This window comes from Protopterus annectens, chromosome 6.part0 (assembly GCF_019279795.1).
Source record: "Protopterus annectens isolate FY-2018-M chromosome 6.part0, PAN1.0, whole genome shotgun sequence".
In the NCBI taxonomy this organism is placed as follows: domain Eukaryota; kingdom Metazoa; phylum Chordata; order Ceratodontiformes; family Protopteridae; genus Protopterus; species Protopterus annectens.
This window is the reverse complement of record NC_056737.1, coordinates 1,390,209,325-1,390,231,819: the sequence shown is the minus strand read 5'-3', so window position 1 is coordinate 1,390,231,819 and position 22,495 is coordinate 1,390,209,325. Positions and strand designations below refer to the sequence as shown.

Here is a 22,495-nt window from a genome sequence, read left to right as displayed (position 1 = left end):
CAACTTTCCACGACTAACAGAAATAATTAAGCCAATCATCTATTTTAAACCTCATATTCAACTTTATAAACAACTTTTCAGCTAACAAAGGAAACTACACACAAAGGACAGCAGGAGCAAATTAACTTTGACAAAAGACACTAATGCATACAGGTGCCAGAAAAGGTTACAAAATTGAAAGGTCTGGCTTCGTCCACCAACCAGAAGGCAAAGCTGACTGCAACAATTCAGAATAAAACAATAACACTTACAAACTAATAAAAGAAAACTTTGAAGAGGCCTGTGGAATGTTTCTGCAAAAGATATACATGTGACAAGAGACAGTCAGTTTAGAGAACATTATGAATAAATGAGTGTGGCTAGTAGGCTGGGAAAGTTTTTGATGCAGAGCTGTCTGGTTTTAGTTCTGTTTTTGGTAAGGATGGACCTTATCATGCCACACTATTTTCTTAAAATGTGCAGTACAAACTACTGCTCGGGTTTCAGCAGATCAAGGATGCACAGACTTTGTAAATGTAACACCTAACATACAACACAAAATTTCAGTCAACATGATGCAAATAAAACAATTTACAAATGCATTACTGGGTGACAACTTATGCCGCTTCTCATCAGTTTGCAGTAGAAAAAAAATTCTGTTCCCACTTTACTTTTAAAAATTCCAGGTTTCTTACACACACAATGTATTTACTGGACATACTTAATCAGATCCTTATCCTTGTTGAGGTGCTGGAAAAAGGACGGCTCGCAGATTAGATGGTCTTCTTGACAAACTTGTTTACAGGACTTTCCTGGCTCAGCAAACTTCACCTGAAGAGCACTCAGTGGGGGCCACATCACCTGACCATGACAGAAATCCTGAAATGACAGCAGTTAAAAGAGAACACGATTAAAATAAGTATCCTGAATTCATGATAAATATACCCACGGCAATACTTCAGGACACAGTAGTGTGTAAATTCACCTCATTTCCTGTGGCTAGTACTGCAATCCAAGACACTTCACATATACAGCAAAAGGCTCTGTAGATCTATTTGCCACATCACTGCACCCGTGTTTAGTTTCCTCTTACTGATTTTTACTGAAAACTGTACCTCGTTGACAAAGAATTAAGTTTTATGAAATCTTATGTTCTCAGAATGTGCAACACAAATCTTTTTCATCCTGCAGCTTCCAGTGTTCTTTCTATAACTTCTACATCATGAGACAAAAGAAAAGCAATATTATGATGAAAGGGAAAAAAGAGGCCAGATTTTTTTTCTTTCTTCAAAAAGTAAATACCCAGTCACAATGCCTTGAAAGGGATAATTACAAACAAGTACAGATCTAAAGATTACGGATTTGTATGATTATGTGACAGCAAACCAATACAGATAAGAGGCAGGATTTCTTTAATAATGTGGCAGTTCACACCCTCACAGAATTACTTACCAGGGGGTAAGGTTTGAATAATTTGGTGGTTCATACCTTCAGAGAACTACTTGCCAGGGGTAAGGTTTGAATAATGTGGCAGTTCACACCTTCAGAGAATTATTTGCCAGAGTAAGATCTGAATAATGTGGAAGTTCACACCTTCAGAGAATTACTTGCCAGGGGTAAGGTTTGAATAATGTGGCAGTTCATGCAGAGAATTATTTTCCAAGAGTAGGGTTAGATGCCCCATTCTAATCCTGCCTATTAGTACAGAAACGTCTTTTCAGTGAGAAGAGGATAAGCTTCCATAAGGTAACTGCTAAAAAGGATAACACTCTACTTAAACCCTGCCACTTAAGGCTTTTCTCTAACTCCACTTAAAGTGAGATGCAGTTTAATTTCTAAATCCAAAGCTTAAAACTTTTAGACGAGTTATCATATGTTGGTGTTTGTGGTAGATTCATTTTGTGGCAAAAAATGACTTGTAGTAACATGTAATCAAGAGAGACTGGTGGCTCATCTGTGAGAGACTGATGGTTCTCTTTTTCCATAAGCAAGATTTAAAAATTAACTTACTTTGCAAGAGTGAATTATGACACGTTAAAAACTTACAGCTTGAAAGTATACATGAAACTTGAAAGGCAAGTCGTTCTGGCTTTGATTTTGTTGATGTGCAAAAAAAGTGCTTTGTCTGCTACTTCACAGCCATGACTATTGTCATATCTCGCAACGTAAGTCTCTTTTCCATTCATTCCATCTAATTTTCTTTTTGGAAAATCAAAGGATACACCTGGTGCATAGCTGGCCTTAGGCATAGACCAACTAGGCAGTCCCCTAGGGCGCTGCTCTAGCAGGGGCACTTTTCCAGAATTTATTTTTTTGTAGTAAAGAAATGGTTTCTTTATAATGTGTTGAATGAATACAGGAAAAAATGAAGAGCAAGACAAGCTGTGAGAAAAAGGAAAAAAAAAGTAATTTGGATGGTGTAGGTAGACCAGGATGGGGGCATCTGGTGGTGTCAGGGGGGGGGGGCTATGAAGCTTTTTCCTAGGGCACCAGTTGACCAAAGGCCGGCCCTGATACAATGAATTCAGCTTTATTCTAACACCATGTAATATACTTCTGTTCAAGCGACTTACGAAAGCTTAAAATGAAAGGGCAAGATGTTCTGTTAAACATCTTCACTGTAAATGCTCACAAGTACAGCAGTCGCATGAAATCCATTTTCTTTATTGTTAACTCCTAAGTTTAGAGAAATGCATTACAATATCCTACATGATGACTACTTTTTACAATTTAACACACTAGTCACTCTCAGGAACACTGGTGTACTGCAATTCTACAACGTAGTTACCTCACAATTCTCCTTGGCTGGCAGAATACAGGAAACTTCTTATTAACTGCTTGCATTTTGGCATGCATAAGAAACTGCTAAAACAGTACTGTTTCAGGTTTATTTTATCTTAATTGCTATGGTTATCAAATAAACTGCCACTGTAATAAATTTCTAAATGGGATGACACACCTTCTTTAATGCCCTAAACTTGTGGACAGGTATTTTTTTTTTTTTTTAATTTCATTCATAACCAAGTCTAGTCAAATAGGCCCATTTTCAACAAGGGCTGAGACAAAACAGCTCCAAGTATTAACATTAAAAGATTTACAAGGCAATTTGGCACTTACATTACCATATCCAGCACGTTATATGCATTTGTGAGAATATATTTAAAACACTAACATATCTGCATTGGTGGCGAATCACAACATAGCACTGTTTAGATTCACAGGTGTTCTTAGCAGTTTGTTTTGTGTCAATTGGATTGGTTAATTTACAGACCTAGTGACAGTGTTTTGAGATTAATTACAGAAGTGTGGATTGAGACAGTAGACTTACTAGAAAGGTAAAGATAGTTAGTCGGATGAGCATGGAAAGGAATGCTGAAACTGCTGTTTTGGTTTATTTTGTTTCGTTTTGTAATGAGAGTACATTTTAAGGGTGGTAACTACTGTGAAGGAGCAGGAATATGCAAGTATGTTTTGATAACAATTAGCTCCCCATGACACACCATAAAATAGTTGTTAAATCGACTTCTATTTTATTGCTACAAGTGCTACTTGAGTTTTACCACCCTTTACTGGCCGTGTCAGAACAAGTGCCTAACTATTACATTAAGCCCAACAGTACTTGTTTTCTTTAAGCTGCCAGCATGCTTTATGAGAAATGTTACAGACTGGCGAAAACCTCAGACACAAAACAAATACAGTAAACCAGAACAGCAAGAACCCAGAAGAGGATTTATCATCACTTCCTCTATTCTCCACTAAACTCTATTAACAAATACTTCAAATGGGCAAAACAAACTGCTGAATCTTCAACCTGAAAAAAGAAAATTGCAAAAAAGCATTTTGTGCAGCATTAAACACATTCCCTCATCTTCCCTGTAGGGGCTTCCACATGTCTTACCTTTAAATACCAATGTCAGAGTCATATAATTACAGAGGAAAACAAAAGTTTTCGCCTGCCTTTCTGTTACATTGAAGCTGTTTTTACTGCATTTAACTTAATATTGCACTTGGAAACCTTGTTTGTTACTATTTGACTGTATTTGTAGCAAATTCTTCTGTGTAAGCTGTAGTAGCTGATTCATAGCATTTATAAGTGTTTGCTGTACCTGTTTCTGCCTGTTTTGTGAAAAAAAAGAAAAAAAAGAAAAATATATCTCTTGTTTTTCCTGCTTTACTAGTTTAGTCCAGTTTCAGAGTTGCTGATTCCTGGGCTTTGGTTGTAGTTCCTGTGTACTGTTTCCTTGCCTTATTTGGGGAAGGAAGCTACCTTGCTTTCCTGCTTTACTAGTTTAGTCCAGTTTCAGAGTTGCTGATTCCTGGGCTTTGGTTGTAGTTCCTGTGTACTGTTTCCTTGCCTTATTTGGGGAAGGAAGCTACCTTGCTTACCAGTGGGAGTGGGAAGCATTGAGCTGCCTTTGTCCAGTTTTGTGAGGTTTCAGCCAGTAACTAGTAGTTTATTGGTCGTTTTGGGCCAGTTTCTAGCTTTTCCAGCCCCTGGTATAAAACACGCTAAGCTGCGATTTAGAGTGATTTAGCGAGCTGCCACTGTTGCACACTAGGGCAGTGCCGGTTAAGCAGGTTTAAACTATTCGGCTACCTAAAGTCCACTCTTCAAATTTTCCTTAAAACTACCTTCCTCGAACTATACTACTGATCAAATCAGCGTATCCTATAACTAAAAAGATCAACTCTACTTGACCCCAAGTAGACTATTCTCTATCTATTAAACCTAGCACTTGCTCCTACAGTACTTATTACCTTGATACGGCACTCTTGTCATAGATAGTACCCCAAAAGGCAACCCCATTTCTCGGTCACCCACGTCCCCGGAATCTTTTTTAAAGTTTTTCGTCTACCCTTCTAGCATGTCGAGGGATCAGTTGCTAGTGTCCTCTCCTGCTCAGCTGGTGAACCTGGGAATATTGAGGCAATGTTTCAATTGCCTCATGTACACAGACAACCCTTTCCTCCTCCCACAAAACACAAATACATGCGAGAGATGCAACTATACGGCCAAACTGGAGGCTGAGCTCTCTCAACATAGGACTGGCAAGACCAGTCAGGAGGAGAAGGTTACCACACACTATAGACCCAGTCTCACATAGTACCATTACAACCTCAAATCATACACAAACACACAAAGACATACTCGGAGGCTCTGATCAAAAATCTACCAAAACAGCAGAGGCCACCAAAGCAGACACCCAAACAACCACCACCTCAGAACACAACACCCGCAACACATAGACCTCACAGTCAGAGTGTCAAACAGTCACAGCCCTTAAGGCCAAACACAATGCCAGACACACTAGTCATTGGTGACTTCATAGTCAGACACACTGATGTCCCGCTCACCAGACTGAGTAAGGAGAAGGTCACAGTAAGCTGCCTGTCGGGCGCTAGAATCCGCCACATAACGCAAGCACTCAGGTCTCTCAACAGCAGGTACAAATATGACTCAGTCATTGTCCACGCTGGTGTAAACGACCTGAGACGTACCTCCTTGGACTACATGAAAAGAGACATTGAGGAGCTCTCTGATTATGTAGCCCAGGCAGGTATGACCCTGACCTTGAGCAGTATCCTACCTTCACCAAGAATGATGCCACAATACAGAGATAAGATGATCAGCTTTAACAATTGGCTTAAACACTGGTGTCATTCAAAGGGGATCCAGTATCTGTCTGCCTGGGATGACATGCTGGACAAGCCACGCTGCTTCGCAAGGGACGGCTTGCACCTGTCACCCCTGGGATTCGGATATTGGCAAAGGCTCTTGCCACCCCATAGTGCCTTTTTAGGCAAGGCTCAAATTCTAAACCTACCACCCTAGAACACAAAAAGGAAAAAACTAAGGGTAATGCTGCTCAATGCCAGAAGTCTAAATCTCAAAATGCACGCACTCGAGGCCCTTCTCAGTATGGAGAACATCGATGTCTGTGCTGTGACAGAAACCTGGTTCAAGGCTCCTGAGAGCACCCCAGCTATCAGGTTTTACCTCATATCATGCGTTCCGGCCCCAAAATCCGGACAATACCAAGAAAGGAGGGGGTGTATCCATATTCATCAAGGACACCCACACCTCAAGACTGGTGGCAACGCACGATGCATCGGAGACCATCCAGGTGCAATTAACCATAGGCAAGACTGCTCTGCAAATTGTAGCATGTTACAGGCCACCCTCACAAACTCAGGAAACTCACATGGCCTTCCTGAAAACACTAGAGGGATAAATGTATCACCAAACACCATCATACTAGGTGACTTCAATTACCCTAATATAGACTGGGAACACTACTCAAGCCCAAACACCCTAGCCCAAAAGTTCCTGGAATTCATAAACTCAAATGCCATGGAACAACTAGTCACCATCCCCACAAGAGGAGATAACATACTTGATCTCATCATCACGAACATGGGAGCACAATGTTCAACACCGAAGTATACCCCTCACTGGTGAGATCAGATCACAAACTAATCTCGCTGGAGGTCCTCATCCCACCCCCCCCTGAAATAAAAAAGACCACAGTAAAGAACTTCTCAAAAGCCGACTTCACACTTCTAAAGACTAGTGTGGTTTCCTTTCAGGCCCCGAGCCGGCGGAAAACAATACTCAAGCCGCTGAATCACTTACAAACGCCTTCTACCAGCACCTGCAGGACTGCATGGATAAGGCAATCCCAAGAAAAACAAAGACTCTTTGTACCAAAGGCAAGCGTCCAGTCTGGTGGACCCCAGCCATAAACAAACTCTACAACAAAAGGAGGAAGCTACTACAAGATAGAGCAAAATCCTTAAAAGGTAAGACACCCTTGATCACTATAAGTAAAAACTAAGAGCTCTCATAAAATCATCCAAAGCAAATTTCGAGAGAAAAATAGCTAAAGACTCAAAAGACAATCATAAGGCCTTCTTTAGCTATGTTAGAAACCTAGGAGGAAACTCCCAGATATGCTCAGAACTAGTTCAAAATGATGTGAAGATTACTGATCCTACAGACATTGCCAACATACTGGCTGACAGGTTCAGTGCAAACTTCTCCCCTCCCCAAAGGAGAGATATCTATACCAAATGAGTGCAGCCCCCAAACATCTCCAGCCCAAGTGAGAACTGCTCTCTCCAAAGCAAAAACACAGCATCCATGGGACCCGATGGTGTCCCCGGCTGTGTGCTCCACGAACTCAATGAGGAATTAAACCCACAGCTAGGACAGCTGTTTAATCAAAGTCTTACCTCTGGATACGCACTCCAGGAGTGGCGCACTGCAACTGTGGTCCCACTTCACAAAGGCGGTGCCTCCACAGACCCTGGAAATTACCGCCCATTAGCTTGACAAGCCTTATCTGCAAAGCCATGGAGAGGATCATAATGGACCTCATAAATAAAGACATAGGGAATTTGCAGACTTTGGATCCAACCCAGTTTGGCTTTGTCAAAGGCAGATCATGCCTTTTAAACTTGGTTGACTTTTTGAAACAGTCACCAAAGCCATTGATGAGGAAAGGCAGTCCATACAGCCTACCTCGATCTGGCTAAGGCCTTGATACAATACCCCACTCGGGTATCATTGAAAACTCATCAGCTTAAATGTTAACCCATACATCACAAGATGGGTTGCAAACTGGCTGAGTGACAGAACCCACAGGGTCAGAGTTGCTGGCGCCATGTCAGACTCAAAGCCTGTCACAAGTGGTGTCCCACAGGGCTCAGTCCTGGGCCCACTCTTGTTTGGCATCTACTTTTCAAGTACAAGCAAACACAGGAGGGTTATGGCTGACAAAGTTTGCAGATGACTGCAAACTGGGCCATAGTAGAAAACACATCTGACACAGATATCCTTCAGAAGGGTCTCACAGAAACGGATAACTGGTGCCAGAGCCACGGCCTAAAGTTAAATGCCAAAAATGCATAGTCATACCCTTGGGAAAAACAAGGTTACCCCTAGCTACCAAATAGGTGGCAATCCACTGAGCACAGAAGAAGTTATCAGGGACCTGGGGACCCAGGTTGATAGTAGTCTGTCATTCGACACCCATGTAGCTAAAGTAGTTAGGAAGTCCTTCTACATTGCCCACCTTATCATGAAGGGATTCTCATCTAGATCAAGGGAGGTCATAGTCTCCCTTTACTCATCACTCATCAGACCAATGATTGAGTACAATGCCCCATTCGAATGTATCTGACCCGACACTTGCAGCAGCTGGAGAGGCCACAAAGTTCCTCATCAAAAGGATAAAGGGTCTCAAAATCTGTCCTATGCTGCCTGACTGAAAGAACTCCAGCTCTATTCAGTCGCTACCGCTTGCTCAGAGGTGACCTTTGCCTAACATACAAGGCCATGTCAAACCCAGATTTGATGAATATGCTTCACCTCAAAAATCTAGATCCATCAGAGCCACAAGGGCGGAGACTTAAACCTCGACACGGCTATTAATAGGACGTGCTGGAGAGATAGATTCATCACCCAAAGACTCCCTATGCTGTGGAACAAAATCCCGGTACATGTGAGGCAGAGCACCTCGCTGGCCTTGTTCAAGAGAAATCTTGACCAATGGATGGGAGATCGCAGATATACCCCAGGAATTACCTCAGTGTCACTGCTCGACAGAGGCACAGCAAAATAATGGGTATAGTTCCCCATACTAAAGGGGTGGCGTAAGCCACAAAACAATGGGCTAGGCTTATAAATGCCCTCGGGCAGATAGCCTAGTATGAACCTATGAACCTATGAACGTTGGCACACTAATAGAAACCACAAAGACTTGAAATCCTAAACAAATGTGACTAAGAAGTTCTAAGTTGTTGTTCTTTCGGCTTCTCCCGGGTAGGGGTCGCCACAGTGGAACTCCGGTCCGCTAATGATTGGCAGTAGATTTTTACGGTGCCGAGGTGCCAGCCCGACACCCAACCTTCAACGAAGGCACGCCCATTCACGCATGTCTTTCGAATGCCACTCGACTGCTAAGAAGTTCTAAGTAGTGAAAAAAATTTGAAACTTGCCAATTTACACTTGACCAAGGTTGCCTTAGAATCTTCACCAAAGTCCATGAGATGCAGCTACACATGACAGAAACCAAGGGGGCATGGAAAGATTTACTACCCATACTCCTTACTGCCACCTACGAAACCATAATAACTGGGACCAGGGTCTTCAGTGTATTATTACAGAAAAAAGATCGGTAGGAGTGGATTTATTAACCATAACCTCTAAGACTATGGCCACAAGCATTAGGACTGCTCTGCACTCTAAGCTTTCTCAGGCTGGTGCACTTTTCCCTGTCCTATGATGCAGTGAAACAGCAACTGCCTCTAAATTGTCACTGTCACACTTTTCTTATTGCTGGTCTCATAACATTGTCTGGCTCTGTGTGGCACAGAGGGAAGGTGCCTTCCTCACAACCAGAAGCCCCTCATCAGTCTCATCAGAAACCATTCATAAAGGTAAGATAAACACGTCGAGTCCCTTCTCCTGCAAGCCCTGCAGCAATACAGTCGCCACCCTTGTAAACACTCTGGGTACAGAAAGAAAGAAGTGACAGCACTCTGTTCTGAAAGTGGTGCCCATCAACAGCAGAAAGACCTGGGTGGACTCAAAACCCTAAATACTAAGGCAGGCATCATTTCAACAACACAATCCATGCAGTACATGACTGCAGTGACAAGAACTCTTGCAGAGTCAACATACAGAGTTTGATGTACAATTTGTGCTCACTTAAGTCACTGTAGTCAAAGCTCAGAAGGAATCTCCCTCCCTCTCCCATTTGGAATTATAAAGAGACAGATAACTGTTTGGAAGGCAGGAAGACTTTTGTGATTCTTTGCAGGAGTACAGTCTGCATCTAAGAAAAAAGCATGGCTTCTGAGAAGTGGAAGCTAAAAGTTCCAAAATAATTCCCTCTATGACCAAGTAAAGATTTCAACTGTTTTTATGCTGGTCCAATAGCCCTGCCAAGTCAATGCAGACTCAGAATCTAACTCCCATGTACAGCCCTATATGACATACAAACTGTTGACCTGACAGGGTCATCATCTTGGGAAACTTAGCTGGTACCCTTATTGGGGGTGGGGAACAGAGTCATCTGCTGTTGTCTGGGCTCAGCTCAGTGTATAAGGGGCCTTCCTTCTTAGGGGGAATTAGCAAAGTCTAAATGAAAGGGGGAAATTGCTGGGGGTTATAAAGGTCCTTTGCCGTGGTAAGTAGTTGCTTGTTCATCTGGTTTTTATCCACCAGGCCCCGTGAAAAATGCGTCAACACAACCTCTCCAAATAATGGAGTATCTAGAAACTTGTCTGAACTTCTTTAGGGAGGAAAAAGTACAGTTTTGTACCTACCATAAATGTAGATGTCCGAACTGGATAGCATCTGCAGTCATAACAGCTGGGTTGTCCTGTCGTCAGGCAGCCCGTCAGTCGGCCGGATTCCAAAGTCCGGGTCCGGCTTCGGCTGATGTCGCTCTTCATCCGACGTCATCTCTGTTGGACTTCGGGTATAAAGGCATCAGCCGACGCCATCTTCCTCAGTGTTTCTTGCCCCAGATGCCAGAAGCCCTCCTGAAGGCTAAAAATTTTGGATAGATGCCAATGTTTCCAAAAGGATAGAGGTAACCACAAAAATAAGCATGTATGTACATATATACAAACAAATACACCATAAAAGACTCCCCCCCATCAGCTAGCTATTAGGAGGGTAAACACCCTAGGAGTACCTCAGAGGGGAAGGAGGGGTAATCCTGACTGCAGATGCTATCCAGTTCGGACATCTACATTTATGGTAGGTACAAAACTGTACTATGTCCTTCATGGATGCATCTGCAGTCATAACAGCTGGGTAGAATACCATAGCCAACTAGGGGGAGGAGGATAAAGATAGATTATGGTGTGTTTAGGATCCCTTGCAGTACAGCAGTGGCAAACCCTGCTCGGGATCTGGAATATAGAGGCAAATTGTAATGCTTGGCAAATGTATGCACGGAGGTCCAAGTAGCCGCCTCAATAATGTCTTTGGTAGCCACTCCTCGTAAGAAGGCTGTGGTAGTGGCTGTTGCCCTTGTAGAATGAGGTCTTATGTTCTGTGGAATCGGTTTTCCATGGAAGGAGTAACAGAATCGTATGCAATTTCCTATCCATTTGGAGATTGTCTGTTTGGAAATAGCTTTTCCCTCTCTTCCTGTTGCATAGGCCACAAAAGTTGGTCAGTCTTTCTGCTTTTGGTTCTGTCCAAGTAGTAGCGTAGCTGTCTATGTACATCCAAGGTATGCAGTATTCTTTCCCCTCTGTTTTGTGGGTTGGGAAAGAAGGTAGGTAGGTGGATTGCCTGGTTTAAAGACACTCTGGATACCACCTTAGGCATAAATGTTGGATTAGTCCTCATGGATACTCTATCTTGGTGGAAGATTAGGAAGGGTTGCACTGCCATTAGGGCCTGTAGTTCTGAAACCCTCCTTGCTGAGGTAATTGCCAGTAGGAAAGCAGTTTTCCATGACAGGTGTTGTAAGTCTGCTGTTGCTGCTGGCTCAAAGGGTGATAGTGTCAACTTTTCTAGCACGAAGTTTAAGTCGCAAGCTGGTAATGGTGGTTTCTTGGAGGTTTTACATTCTTGATTCCTCTGAGAAATTGTCTGAGCAGAGGGTGTGAAAAACAGGTGGATCAAAGCTGTATTCTGCTGAAATAGCTGATGCATGTATCTTGATGGAGGAGTAGGACAGGCCTGAATGGAGAAGTTCGCCAGATACTCCAGGATGTTAGGTATATCTATGTTTGACACATCTTTCCTCTTTCAGAACTCCAACTGGCAAACCTTTTCCATTTTCCAGCGTAGTTTCTTCTTGTTGAAGGTCTGCGTGCTTCAAGAATAATGTCTTTAACTCTTTGGGAAAGTTCCTGATTAGCTGCTGCTATGTGATGTTCCATGCAGTCAGTTGTAAGGTTTTCAGGTTTGGATGTATGGTGCTGTAGTTGTTCTGAGTTAGCATCAAAGGCATCAGGGTATTGGCCACATATTGTTCGAGACAAGCTCCTTAGTAGTGGATACCAGTGTTGTCTTGGCCAGTTTGGAGCTATCAGGATTATCCTTGGATGTTCTTCCTTGATTTTTAGGAGTACTTTGTGTATCAAGGGGAGAGGTGGGAATGCATAAACTGTTAGGCCCTTCCAGCTGAAGGAGAGCGAATCCACTTTCCATGCTAGTGGGTGGAATGTCCTTGTGCAGAATTTTTTGAGTTGGTGATTGTGAGGAGATGCAAATAGATCTATCTGAGGCATTCCCCACTTCTTTGTAATGGTCCTGAAGATGTCCGGGTGCAGGTGCCATTCGTGAGCATCTGATGTGGTCCTGCTTAAAATGTCCGCTAGAGTGTTTTCTTTTGCTTGCAGCTGGATGTTGTAGCTGAGTGCCAGGGTCCACAGTTCCAAAGTCATTCTGCATAGGGGGTATGAATGAGTGCCTCCCTGTTTGTTGATGTACCACATGACTGTGGTGTTGTCTGTCCTTATCAACAGCTGGCCCTCTTTGAGAAATGGTCTGAACTTTTGGATAGCCAGTTTTACAGCCAGCATTTCTTTTAGGTTGATGTGCAGGTGAAGTTGATCCTGAGTCCACAATCCTTGCACGCATTTGTTCAGCATGTGGGCCCCCCATCCTAGGTCTGAAGCATCTGTTGTAATGCTCTGGCTTGCTTGACATCTGTGAAAGGGAAGGCCTGGGTTGGATCGGCATGCCTGGGCCCACCATAGGAACTCCTGTTTTAAGCATGGAATTAGTGGGATTTCTGTTTCGAGGCTGTGTCTGTGTTGGGACCATAAATTCCGTAGGTACCACTGTAGTTTTCTCATATGTAGCCTGGCAAATGGAACCAAAATTATGCATGATGCCATGAAGCCCAAGGCCTGCAGAACTTTTCTTGCTGTTAATTTGTTCAGCTTTGTTAGCGACAAGAAGTAAAGAGGAGTTCTTTTTGTTTTTCTGTAGTTAGGAATGCCATCTGTCTGACTGTGTCCAATTCCGCTCCCAAGAATGTCCTTGTTTGGGATGGTATCAGTCTTGACTTTTGTAGATTGACTGTGTATCCCAATGCTTGCAGCAAGTAAATGACCCTTTGCAAATCTGTTGTCAACTTGCTTTTGTTGTCCCCTTGTAGCAGGCAGTCGTCCAGGTATGGGTAAATATGAATTCCCTGCAGTCTGCAGTATGCGATTACTGATGCCAGGCATTTTGTGAATACTCTGGGTGCAGTAGATAAGCCAAAAGGCAATGCTGAGAATTGATAGTGCTCTGATCCTGCAAGAAATCTGAGGTATCTTCTGCAGATTGGTCGAATAGGGACGTGCAGGTATGCCTCCTTGAGATCTAGAGTTACCAGCCAACACTCCTTGCCCAGCATGGGAAGAAGTTGCTGTAGGGTCAGCATTTTGAATTTTGGGACAATGATGTATGTATTCAAGGTGGACAAGTCGAGAATTGGTCTCCAACTTTTTTCCTTTCTTGGAACTAGGAACAGTCTGGAGTAGAACCCCCTCCTTTCTCTGCTGCAGGTACTTTTCCACAGCTCTCATGTTTGCTAACTCCATTATCTGTTGTAAAGCTTCTGTTTTTGATTTGGAGGTAGATTTGGCATTCCTCTTTTGACTGGTATAGTGTGGAAGTGGAATCGGTAACCTTGATGTATAATTTGCAGAATCCACTTGTCTTTTGTTATGTGGTGCCAGTTTTTGCAAATAAAGTTAACCTTCCGCCTAGTGGAGCTGCTATTTGCTCCCTGGTAGGCGGTTTAGGAGTAAGTCACTGTGGCTGTGTTGAAGTAGTGGCAGTGGCTGTGTCTGTGCCTCTGTTGTTACCTTGCCACTGTCGTCCTCTGTAGGCACTTCCTCTGGTTTGGTTTCTGCCTCTGGAACGTCTATTCCTGCCCCTTTGAAATCTTGTGGAGTCAGGAAAGGACCAATTCTTGGCAGGCCAGTTCCTGCTAAACCTTGGGGTTGAACCTGCAGGAAATCTTTAACAGTTTGAACTGATTTTGCCTTTTCTTCCATTTTCTTCATAACCTGCTGGGCAGGTGCACCAAACAAACTTGTCTTATCCATAGGAGCATCTAACAATTTAGCTTTAACATGATCTGGTAGAGCTTGCTCCTTTAGCCATGCATGCCTTCTTATCACTGTGCCAGTCATGGCTGATCTAAATGAAGCCTCCAGTGCATCATAGCCACATTTTAAGGAATGGTTACTAACCTGTTGTATGTTATTTACCATTTCTAATACATATTTCTTGTCAAGAGCTTCATCAGTGGTTAATTTTTAGTTAACTGATCAAGCATAAACTCTTGGTATTGTATCATGTGAAACTGGCAGTTTAAAGCTCTAGCTGAGAGAGTAGCTGAAGTGTATACTTTTTACCCCATCTGTCTAATGACCTTGCTTCCCTTTCAGAAGGAGTAGGGTTTTAGCTATGGTCGCAACTGCCTTGGGACCCTGGGATATAGTTTCTGGGTCTGCAAGGGGGCCTTGTAAAGGTGGTGATGAGTGTCAGGCACCCTGTAAAATCTGTCTGGTTTGGCAGGGGCTGGGGTAATGAGTCTGGAGCAGAGCAGACATCATTAAAAGCGTCATCTACCACAGAAAGAACAGGAGGTATAGCTAAGGGCCTGTGCTGTGGAAGGTGCAGAAAGGTTCTAAGTCTTTTTGGGAATCTGAGAATTCTTGTTGCTGCCATTGGAACTGTTCTCGCATGGCATGCAAGGTTTCCCAAAGGAGAATTCTTCAGGAGGGAAGCAGCTGGAATGGATTCTTCAGCATCAGAATCCTCAAAATTAGAAAAGGAGCCTCTGGCTGGTCAGTAATGTCTGATTCATCTGCAGAATCATCAGAGGACACTGGCTCAGGGGGCTCTGCCCTAGGTCTCTTATCTGGGGGCTGAGAGGCCCTGTCTGGGTGAGGTTGAGATCCTCTAATTAAAGAAATCAAATCTTCTGCCAAGGTGAGCATTTGAGAACTGGAAGTGGGCCTGGTTGAGGGTGGTTTAACAGGCACTGATCTGGTAGACTTGGCTGCTTTAGCCCTGGCGAAGGCCTTAATGGACATGGCAGCTGGAGGCCTAGCAGCACCACGTGCTGGGGTAGAGACATCCAGGAGAATGGTGTCTGATAAGTCAGTGGGTAAAGTTTCAGAGGCCGATTCAATATTTGTAGCAGGGGCCTCAAGTGTAGAGATAGATTCGGCTGTACCTATATCAGTTTTCTCGGTTTCGTCCGAAACCGAGACACTGATTTGCTGCTTAAGCGTGGTTTCAGCGAAACCACGGACCGCGAGTGTCGGTCTTTTCTTTCGTTTTTGGCAGAAAGTGTAGTCGGAGGTTCCGGCGACATAATGTAAGCAAAGTCAGAACCGAAAAACTGTTCTGCAAACTCCGACCGGCGCCTAAGCGTTCGTCGGTTGAAGGAAGCACAGGCGAACAGGCTGCTACGTCGTGGGCTGGGCCTAAACAAGGCAGACAGTAAGAATGGAAATCTTTATGAGGTATTTGTTTCCCACAGGTTAAACAATTATTAACTTTTTCTGACATCGGCTGAGGCAAGAAAGAGTCCCCAATGGCGTACTTAGCTTTAGAAGTCTTCGAAGTAGTATTCGGTAGAAAAAATCTCTGGATCCGACCGACCGGCACTTGCGAACAGCTTCTGCTTCGGGCGCCACGCGGCAAGAAAGACTGAGGAAGATGGCGTCGGCTGATGCCTTTATACCCGAAGTCCAACAGAGATGACGTCGGATGAAGAGCGACATCAGCGAAGCGGACCGGACTTTGGAATCCGGCCGACTGACGGGCTGCCTGACGACAGGACAACCCAGCTGTTATGACTGCAGATGCATCCATGAAGGACATCCTCAGTCACACCAAACAGTCAAAAATTATACAAGCCGCACTATGTACAGTATAGAAGCTGAAGAAAACACTGAGAAACTCTTCCTTGAGTCCAGATTCAGGAATGGTTGCAAATCTTTCTAGCGCATGATCTTTCGGAAGGGCTGTAACATGAACAACCGAGGGATCCAAGTACCAACATGTCAGAAGTAGACTCTTGTACAACCTGTGCACTGCTTTAAAATCCTTTCCAAGCAAGAGAACCACATAAGGATTCAGACCATCAGATGGAGCCAGCTGCTGATCCAACTTAGATACACTCCCTTAGTCTGTAATGGGAAACTTCCTAAACTGGCGGTGATCTGAGAGTCTCTAACCTCAGCCTCAGCCTACAAAGGGCAACAAAGGATAGACACTTGTTTTTTTCTTCTCTGAATTTTACAATGAGGCAAGAATAAGCTTGAATGGGGGGAAAGTACTAGAAGAACATTCTCTATGGATAGGAGGAAGCTTCTCTGTTCACCAGTGAGAGTGGGGAGCTTTGAGCAGCCTATCTGTCCCTGGAGGAGTGGTCTCAGCCCTAAAACTAGTAGCTTATTGGCCGTTTTGGGTCAATTCCTATATCTTTCAGTTTCCCTGCTTTAAAACCCACATTTGCATGGTTGTGCGCCAGTATACAACTCAGCACAGCTCCTCGTGGTGTCTTGCAGAGTGATACAGGCAACAGAGACCCAAGAGAGACTTTTCCTGATTTAAGTATTTTTTTTCTCTGTTTTTTTGCTCCGACTGCCTTTTCCCGCATAAAAAGCGAGTTTCAAACTGCTCTGTGCTTTTAAAAGTTTAAATTGCATTGCCTTTCTGCATTTTACAGTTTTTGCACTTGTTTTTTTATCATTTTAAGTTGTTTTTGTATTGTATAACTGTTGTAGGCTACACACTAAAGTGCGCTAGCCTGTTTATAGCATTTACAGTGTTTTCTGTGTATTTTTCTGCTGTTCTCTGAAAAAAAAAATTCTCTTTTCCCACCTTTGCTGAACTAGATTAGTCCAGGTTTCAGGCTTTGCTGAATTCTGGACTGTGGTATAGTTTCCTGTGTTGCCCATATCCTTACTTGGATAGGAGGAAGCTTCTCTGTTCACCAGTGAGAGTGGGGAGCTTTGAGCAGCCTATCTGTCCCTGGAGGAGTGGTCTCAGCCCTGAAACTAGTAGCTTATTGGCTGTTTTGGGTCAATTCCCATCTCTTTCAGTTTCCCTGCTTTAAAACCCGCATTTGCACAATTTTGCGCATAGCGCAGCTCCACTTAATCAGGTTTAAACTATTCCCGGCTCCACAAAGTCTGGTCTTCACTTTTTCCCTTAGAACTCATCTAAATCTCAAAGTAAACACTCTATTTTCATCCTAAAGCCCTGCACTTGCTCTTATAAGTAAACACTAATAAACTAAAGCACTACACCCTCTTATACTCCTCTTAAGTACTTGGCTCCCTATTGGTCCTTTCTGATCAGTCAAAAAGTAGTTCCTTATACTATTCTGGCATGTCCAAAAGTCAGTTTTGGGTTTACTCTCCAGTCCAGCTGTTGAATCTGGGAATCTTGAGACAATGTTACAACTGCCTTATGTACACAGACCACCCTCTCCTCCTCCCTACAAGCTGAAATATATGTGAGAGATGCAACTATATAACCAAACTGGAGGCTGCGCTCTCTCAACCCAGTACTGGCTCAGTCAGTCAGGAGGAGAAGGGAACCACACACACCACAATTCCAGTCTCACATAGACCTACCTCATCAGCAAACCAAACACAAACACACAAAAACATACTCGGAGGCTCTAAATAAAAATCTGCCTAAGCAGCAGAGACCTCCAAAGCAGACATCCAAGCAACCCCTACCCCACAACAATACCCACGTATCACATAGTTCACAAAGTCAGTGTGCCACACAGTCACAGCCCTTAAGACTAAACAACACACCTAATACACTTGTAATAGGTGACTATTGACACAATGACGTCCCACTCACCAGACTGAACAAGAAGGTCACTGTAAGCTGCCTGTCGGGTGCCAGGATCCGGCACATAACGCATGCGCTCAGGTCACTCCAAAGCAAGTACAAGTATGACTCCGTCATTGTCCATGCTGGTGTGAATGACCTGAGACGTACCTCCCTGGACTACATAAAAAGAGACAGAGGAGCTCTCTGATCATGTAGCCCAGGTCGGTATGACCCTGACTGAGTAGCATCTTGCCCTCACCAAAAATGATGCCACAGTATAAAGACAAAATGATCAATTTTAACAATTGGCTAAAGTATTGGTGTCATTTAAAGGGGATCGAGTGTCTGTCAGCCTGGGATGACATGCTCAACAAGCCACGTTGCTTTGCTAGGGATGGCTTGCACCTGTCACCCCTGGGCTTTCGAATACTGGCTAAGGCTCTTGCCACCCCCATAGTGCCTTTTTTAGGCAAGGCTCAAAAGACAAACCCACCTCCATAGACAACACAATGAAAAAAAAACTAAGGGTAATGCTGCTCAATGCCAGAAGTCTAAACCAAGATGCATGCACTCGAGGCTCTCCTCAGTATGGAGAATATCGATATATGTGCAGTAACAGAAACCTGGTTCAAGGCTCCCGAAAACACACCAGCACTACCAGGTTATACCTCATACCATGCTTTTCGGCCCCAAAACTCGAACCGAACCACAAAAGGAGGGGAGTATCCATTTTCATCAAAGATACCCACACCTCCAGGTTAGTGGCACTGCACGAAGCATCGGAGACCATCCATGTGCAACTAACAGTGGGCAAAACTGCCTTTCAGTTTGTTGCCTGCTACAGACCACCCTTCCAAACGCAGGAACCCCACTCGGCTTTCCTGAGTACACAGGAGAATATGAAGGTCTCTCCAAACACCATTATACTGGGTGACTTCAACTACCCAAACATTGACTGGGAAAACTACTCAAGCAAACAAAACAGGAAACCAGTAGGTAAAAACTTTATGTAAAACAGCAAAGCTTTCGGATACAATCCTTTATCAATACTAACACATACATAATATACCATTGCTTTATATAGGTCCAAGTAAATCATGTGACTAGCAGCCAAATAATCACATGCTAAAGATTAAAGCAACACAAATCCAATAAAATATTTTGTTAAAACAGTTTTAAAAAACAATGTTATGAGCACACATCACAATCTAGATCTACTACGCTTGACCAGTATTGGTTTTAAACTAATCATACTATTCAAACCTGGTTTAAAGTCACTAGCTAGTCTCAAAATCCAGTTATATTCTTTAGTCTCCAGATAATTATTTAAATCTCCACCCCTAAGGGTGGGCTTAACAGAATCAATTACCCTGAACTTAAAAGAATGGTGGTGTCCACATTCAGCTATGTGTTTGTATAAAGCATTCCTTTCATAGCACCTTCTTATCTCAGACTTGTGCTCGACAATCCTTTCCTTCAACTTTCGTATGGTTTTACCCACGTAAAACGCACAACAGGCCACACACGTCGCCAGATATATCACATGGGTAGTGATACAAGTTGCTGATATATTAAACTTGTATCTCTTCCCATTTACAGGGTGATCAAAAACACGACTTCCAGTGTCAAATATATCATCTTGACTTCCAGTGTCAAATATATCATCACAACAAGAACAATTAAAACACTTTTGTGTACCTATCTTAACTGATATGGGTGCATTCATAGTACTATCAAAGTCTTTATAGCACAATAAACTCTTAAGAGTCCTCATATTTTTATATGCATAACTCGGTTTAGGACCCAGTATAGCTTTAAGGTAATCAGATGCCATTAATACAACCCAATTATCAGATATAATACGTTTTATGAATGGCGTTCTCATATTATAAGAAGTCACGTACCTAAATGGTACCTTGTTGTCAAGTACCTTATGAGTTGTAGTATCATTCACAACAGTACTATCATATAAAAATACAGGTCTTAATACCGTCTTCCTTTCTTCCAAGACCTTGCTTTTGTACTCTGACAATAGCGGACTATTATATCCACTAAATATAAAATCATGAAGCATTTCACCTAACTGAACCTCAAAACAACAATCATCGGTATTCAATCTACTCAGTCTACCTAACTGGGACCTCACCGTGCCCCTGAAGGTATGTGGTGCGTGCATACTACTGAAATGCGTACATCTACCTGAACACACCTCCTTTCTGTGGACACTAGTATGTATCACTCCCTTGTCTAATTTCAGGTTAACATCTAAAAACGTAATATCAGTATCTGAGTTCACCATTTTAAATTTCAAAAAAGGAGAATGTAATTCTCAGGAATAATGTATTTGTATTTAATGAGTGCTTATATCTTCAGCTTACAGGGGTGGCTATGGGCACCTCTGTAGCAAATACTTACGCAAATATAGTACTCTATCAATGGGAAAGAAAGTACATGTTTAGTGACAAAAATCCATTTAGTAGTCAAATCAAATTTTTTCAGCGCTTTGTGGATGATTGTTTTATGTTGTGGGATGGGACATTGGGAGAATTGACCAGTTTTTTGGATTACTTGAATTCGGCTTCTCCTTTTTTGAAATTTAAAATGGTGAACTCAGATATTGATATTACGTTTTTAGATGTTAACCTGAAATTAGACAAGGGTGTGTTCTGGTAGATGTACGCATTTCAGTAGTATGCACGCACCACATACCTTCAGGGGCACGGTGAGGTCCCAGTTAGGTAGACTGAGTAGATTGAATACCGATGATTGTTGTTTTGAGGTTCAGTTAGGTGAAATGCTTCATGATTTTATATTTAGTGGATATAATAGTCCGCTATTGTCTGAGTACAAAAGCAAGGTCTTGGAAGAAAGGAAGACGGTATTAAGACCTGTATTTTTATATGATAGTACTGTTGTGAATGATACTACAACTCATAAGGTACTTGACAACAAGGTACCATTTAGGTACGTGACTTCTTATAATATGAGAACGCCATTCATAAAACGTATTATATCTGATAATTGGGTTGTATTAATGGCATCTGATGACCTTAAAGCTATACTGGGTCCTAAACCAAGTAATGCATATAAAAATATGAGGACCCTTAAGAGTTTATTGTGCTATAAAGACTTTGATAGTACTTTGACTACACCCATATCAGTTAAGATAGGTACACAAAAGTGTTTTAATTGTTCTTGTTGTGATGATATATTTGACACTGGAAGTCAAGTTTTTGATCACCCTGTAAATGGGAAGAGATACAAGTTTAATATATCAGCAACTTGTATCACTACCCATGTGATATATCTGGCGACGTGTGTGGCCTGTTGTGCGTTTTACGTGGGTAAAACCATACGAAAGTTGAAGGAAAGGATTGTCGAGCACAAGTCTGAGATAAGAAGGTGCTATGAAAGGAATGCTTTATACAAACACATAGCTGAATGTGGACACCACCATTCTTTTAAGTTCAGGGTAATTGATTCTGTTAAGCCCACCCTTAGGGGTGGAGATTTAAATAATTATCTGGAGACTAAAGAATATAACTGGATTTTGAGACTAGCTAGTGACTTTAAACCAGGTTTGAATAGTATGATTAGTTTAAAATAGATTGTGATGTATGCTCATAACATTGTTTTTTAAAAATATGTTTTAACAAAATATTTTATTGGATTTGTGTTGCTTTAATCTTTAGCATGTGATTATTTGGCTGCTAGTCACATGATTTACTTGGACCTATATAAAGCAATGGTACATTATGTATGTGTTAGTATTGATAAAGGATTGTATCCGAAAGCTTTGCTGTTTTACATAAAGTTTTTACCCACTGGTTTCCTGTTTTGTTTGTTGGATCTATTTTGGCGTTTGTATTCGATACTATACAGTTATTTGCCTAAGGAAACTTTACCTGAGGTCTACCGTGCAGCCTGTATAGTCCTGTTATGGCAATTTCATCAAGTTCTATCAAGTCTCTCATTGATGGTCATTATGGATCGGGCTACGTAGAATCAGTGAGCTCTGTTGCTGTGGAGGTTTGTTCGCTGGCTGAAGAAAGTACTATGGAATTTAAAAGAACTCTACAACTTTTGGAAAGAAAGGTGAATACCTTTAAGCATTTGCAATGGTAACGCTTTAGTTTTAATGCATACATTGATAGATGTATTGTTCCCAGAGGGCTTAGGATTTTAAAAATGCCCTCGTATGGGAACACATACCCCAAATTACTTAAGAAATGGCAACAGTTAAATATTAAATTGGGCATAGATTACATGTGCCTAATGAATGATTTCTTTCTGTGCACTGAAGAAGATCTAAAGAAAGAAATTTATTTGCTTGAAAACAATCTTCTTAGCATGTCAGCTTTCACTACGCTATCTGCTGAGTATCAAAGTATGCTAGATAGAATGCACACACTTGATTTACGTATGGCAGCAACTAAGAAGCGTAAGTTGGAACGTGACATCAACGATTTCAAAAAAGGTAACATCTTCTCTTGGCCGAGGGAAGGGAATGCCATATATACTAACAACAACAAAAATAGAACTCAGAGTAAGTTGCAGTCTAAGGGAAACCTTGACACATTAGATGATATATCTGATATAACTGTAAAGAGCGCTGATTCTGTTGTACATAATAAAAAGAGCCACCCGCCTTCAGAGGACATTGGTTTGATCCAG

The 22,495-nt window shown here is 42.4% G+C and overlaps 1 protein-coding gene across 1 annotated transcript in view; it reads right to left on the bottom strand.

Annotated features, from left to right (window-relative positions):
* MGAT5 (alpha-1,6-mannosylglycoprotein 6-beta-N-acetylglucosaminyltransferase) overlaps positions 1-22,495 on the bottom strand; it is a gene marked incomplete in the record, with an annotated part of 1,206,452 nt that overhangs the window by 43,576 nt on the left and 1,140,381 nt on the right. Inside the window, 1 exon segment of the mRNA XM_044074935.1 lies at positions 701-858. Within this exon segment, the coding sequence (XP_043930870.1) occupies positions 701-858 (158 nt within the window).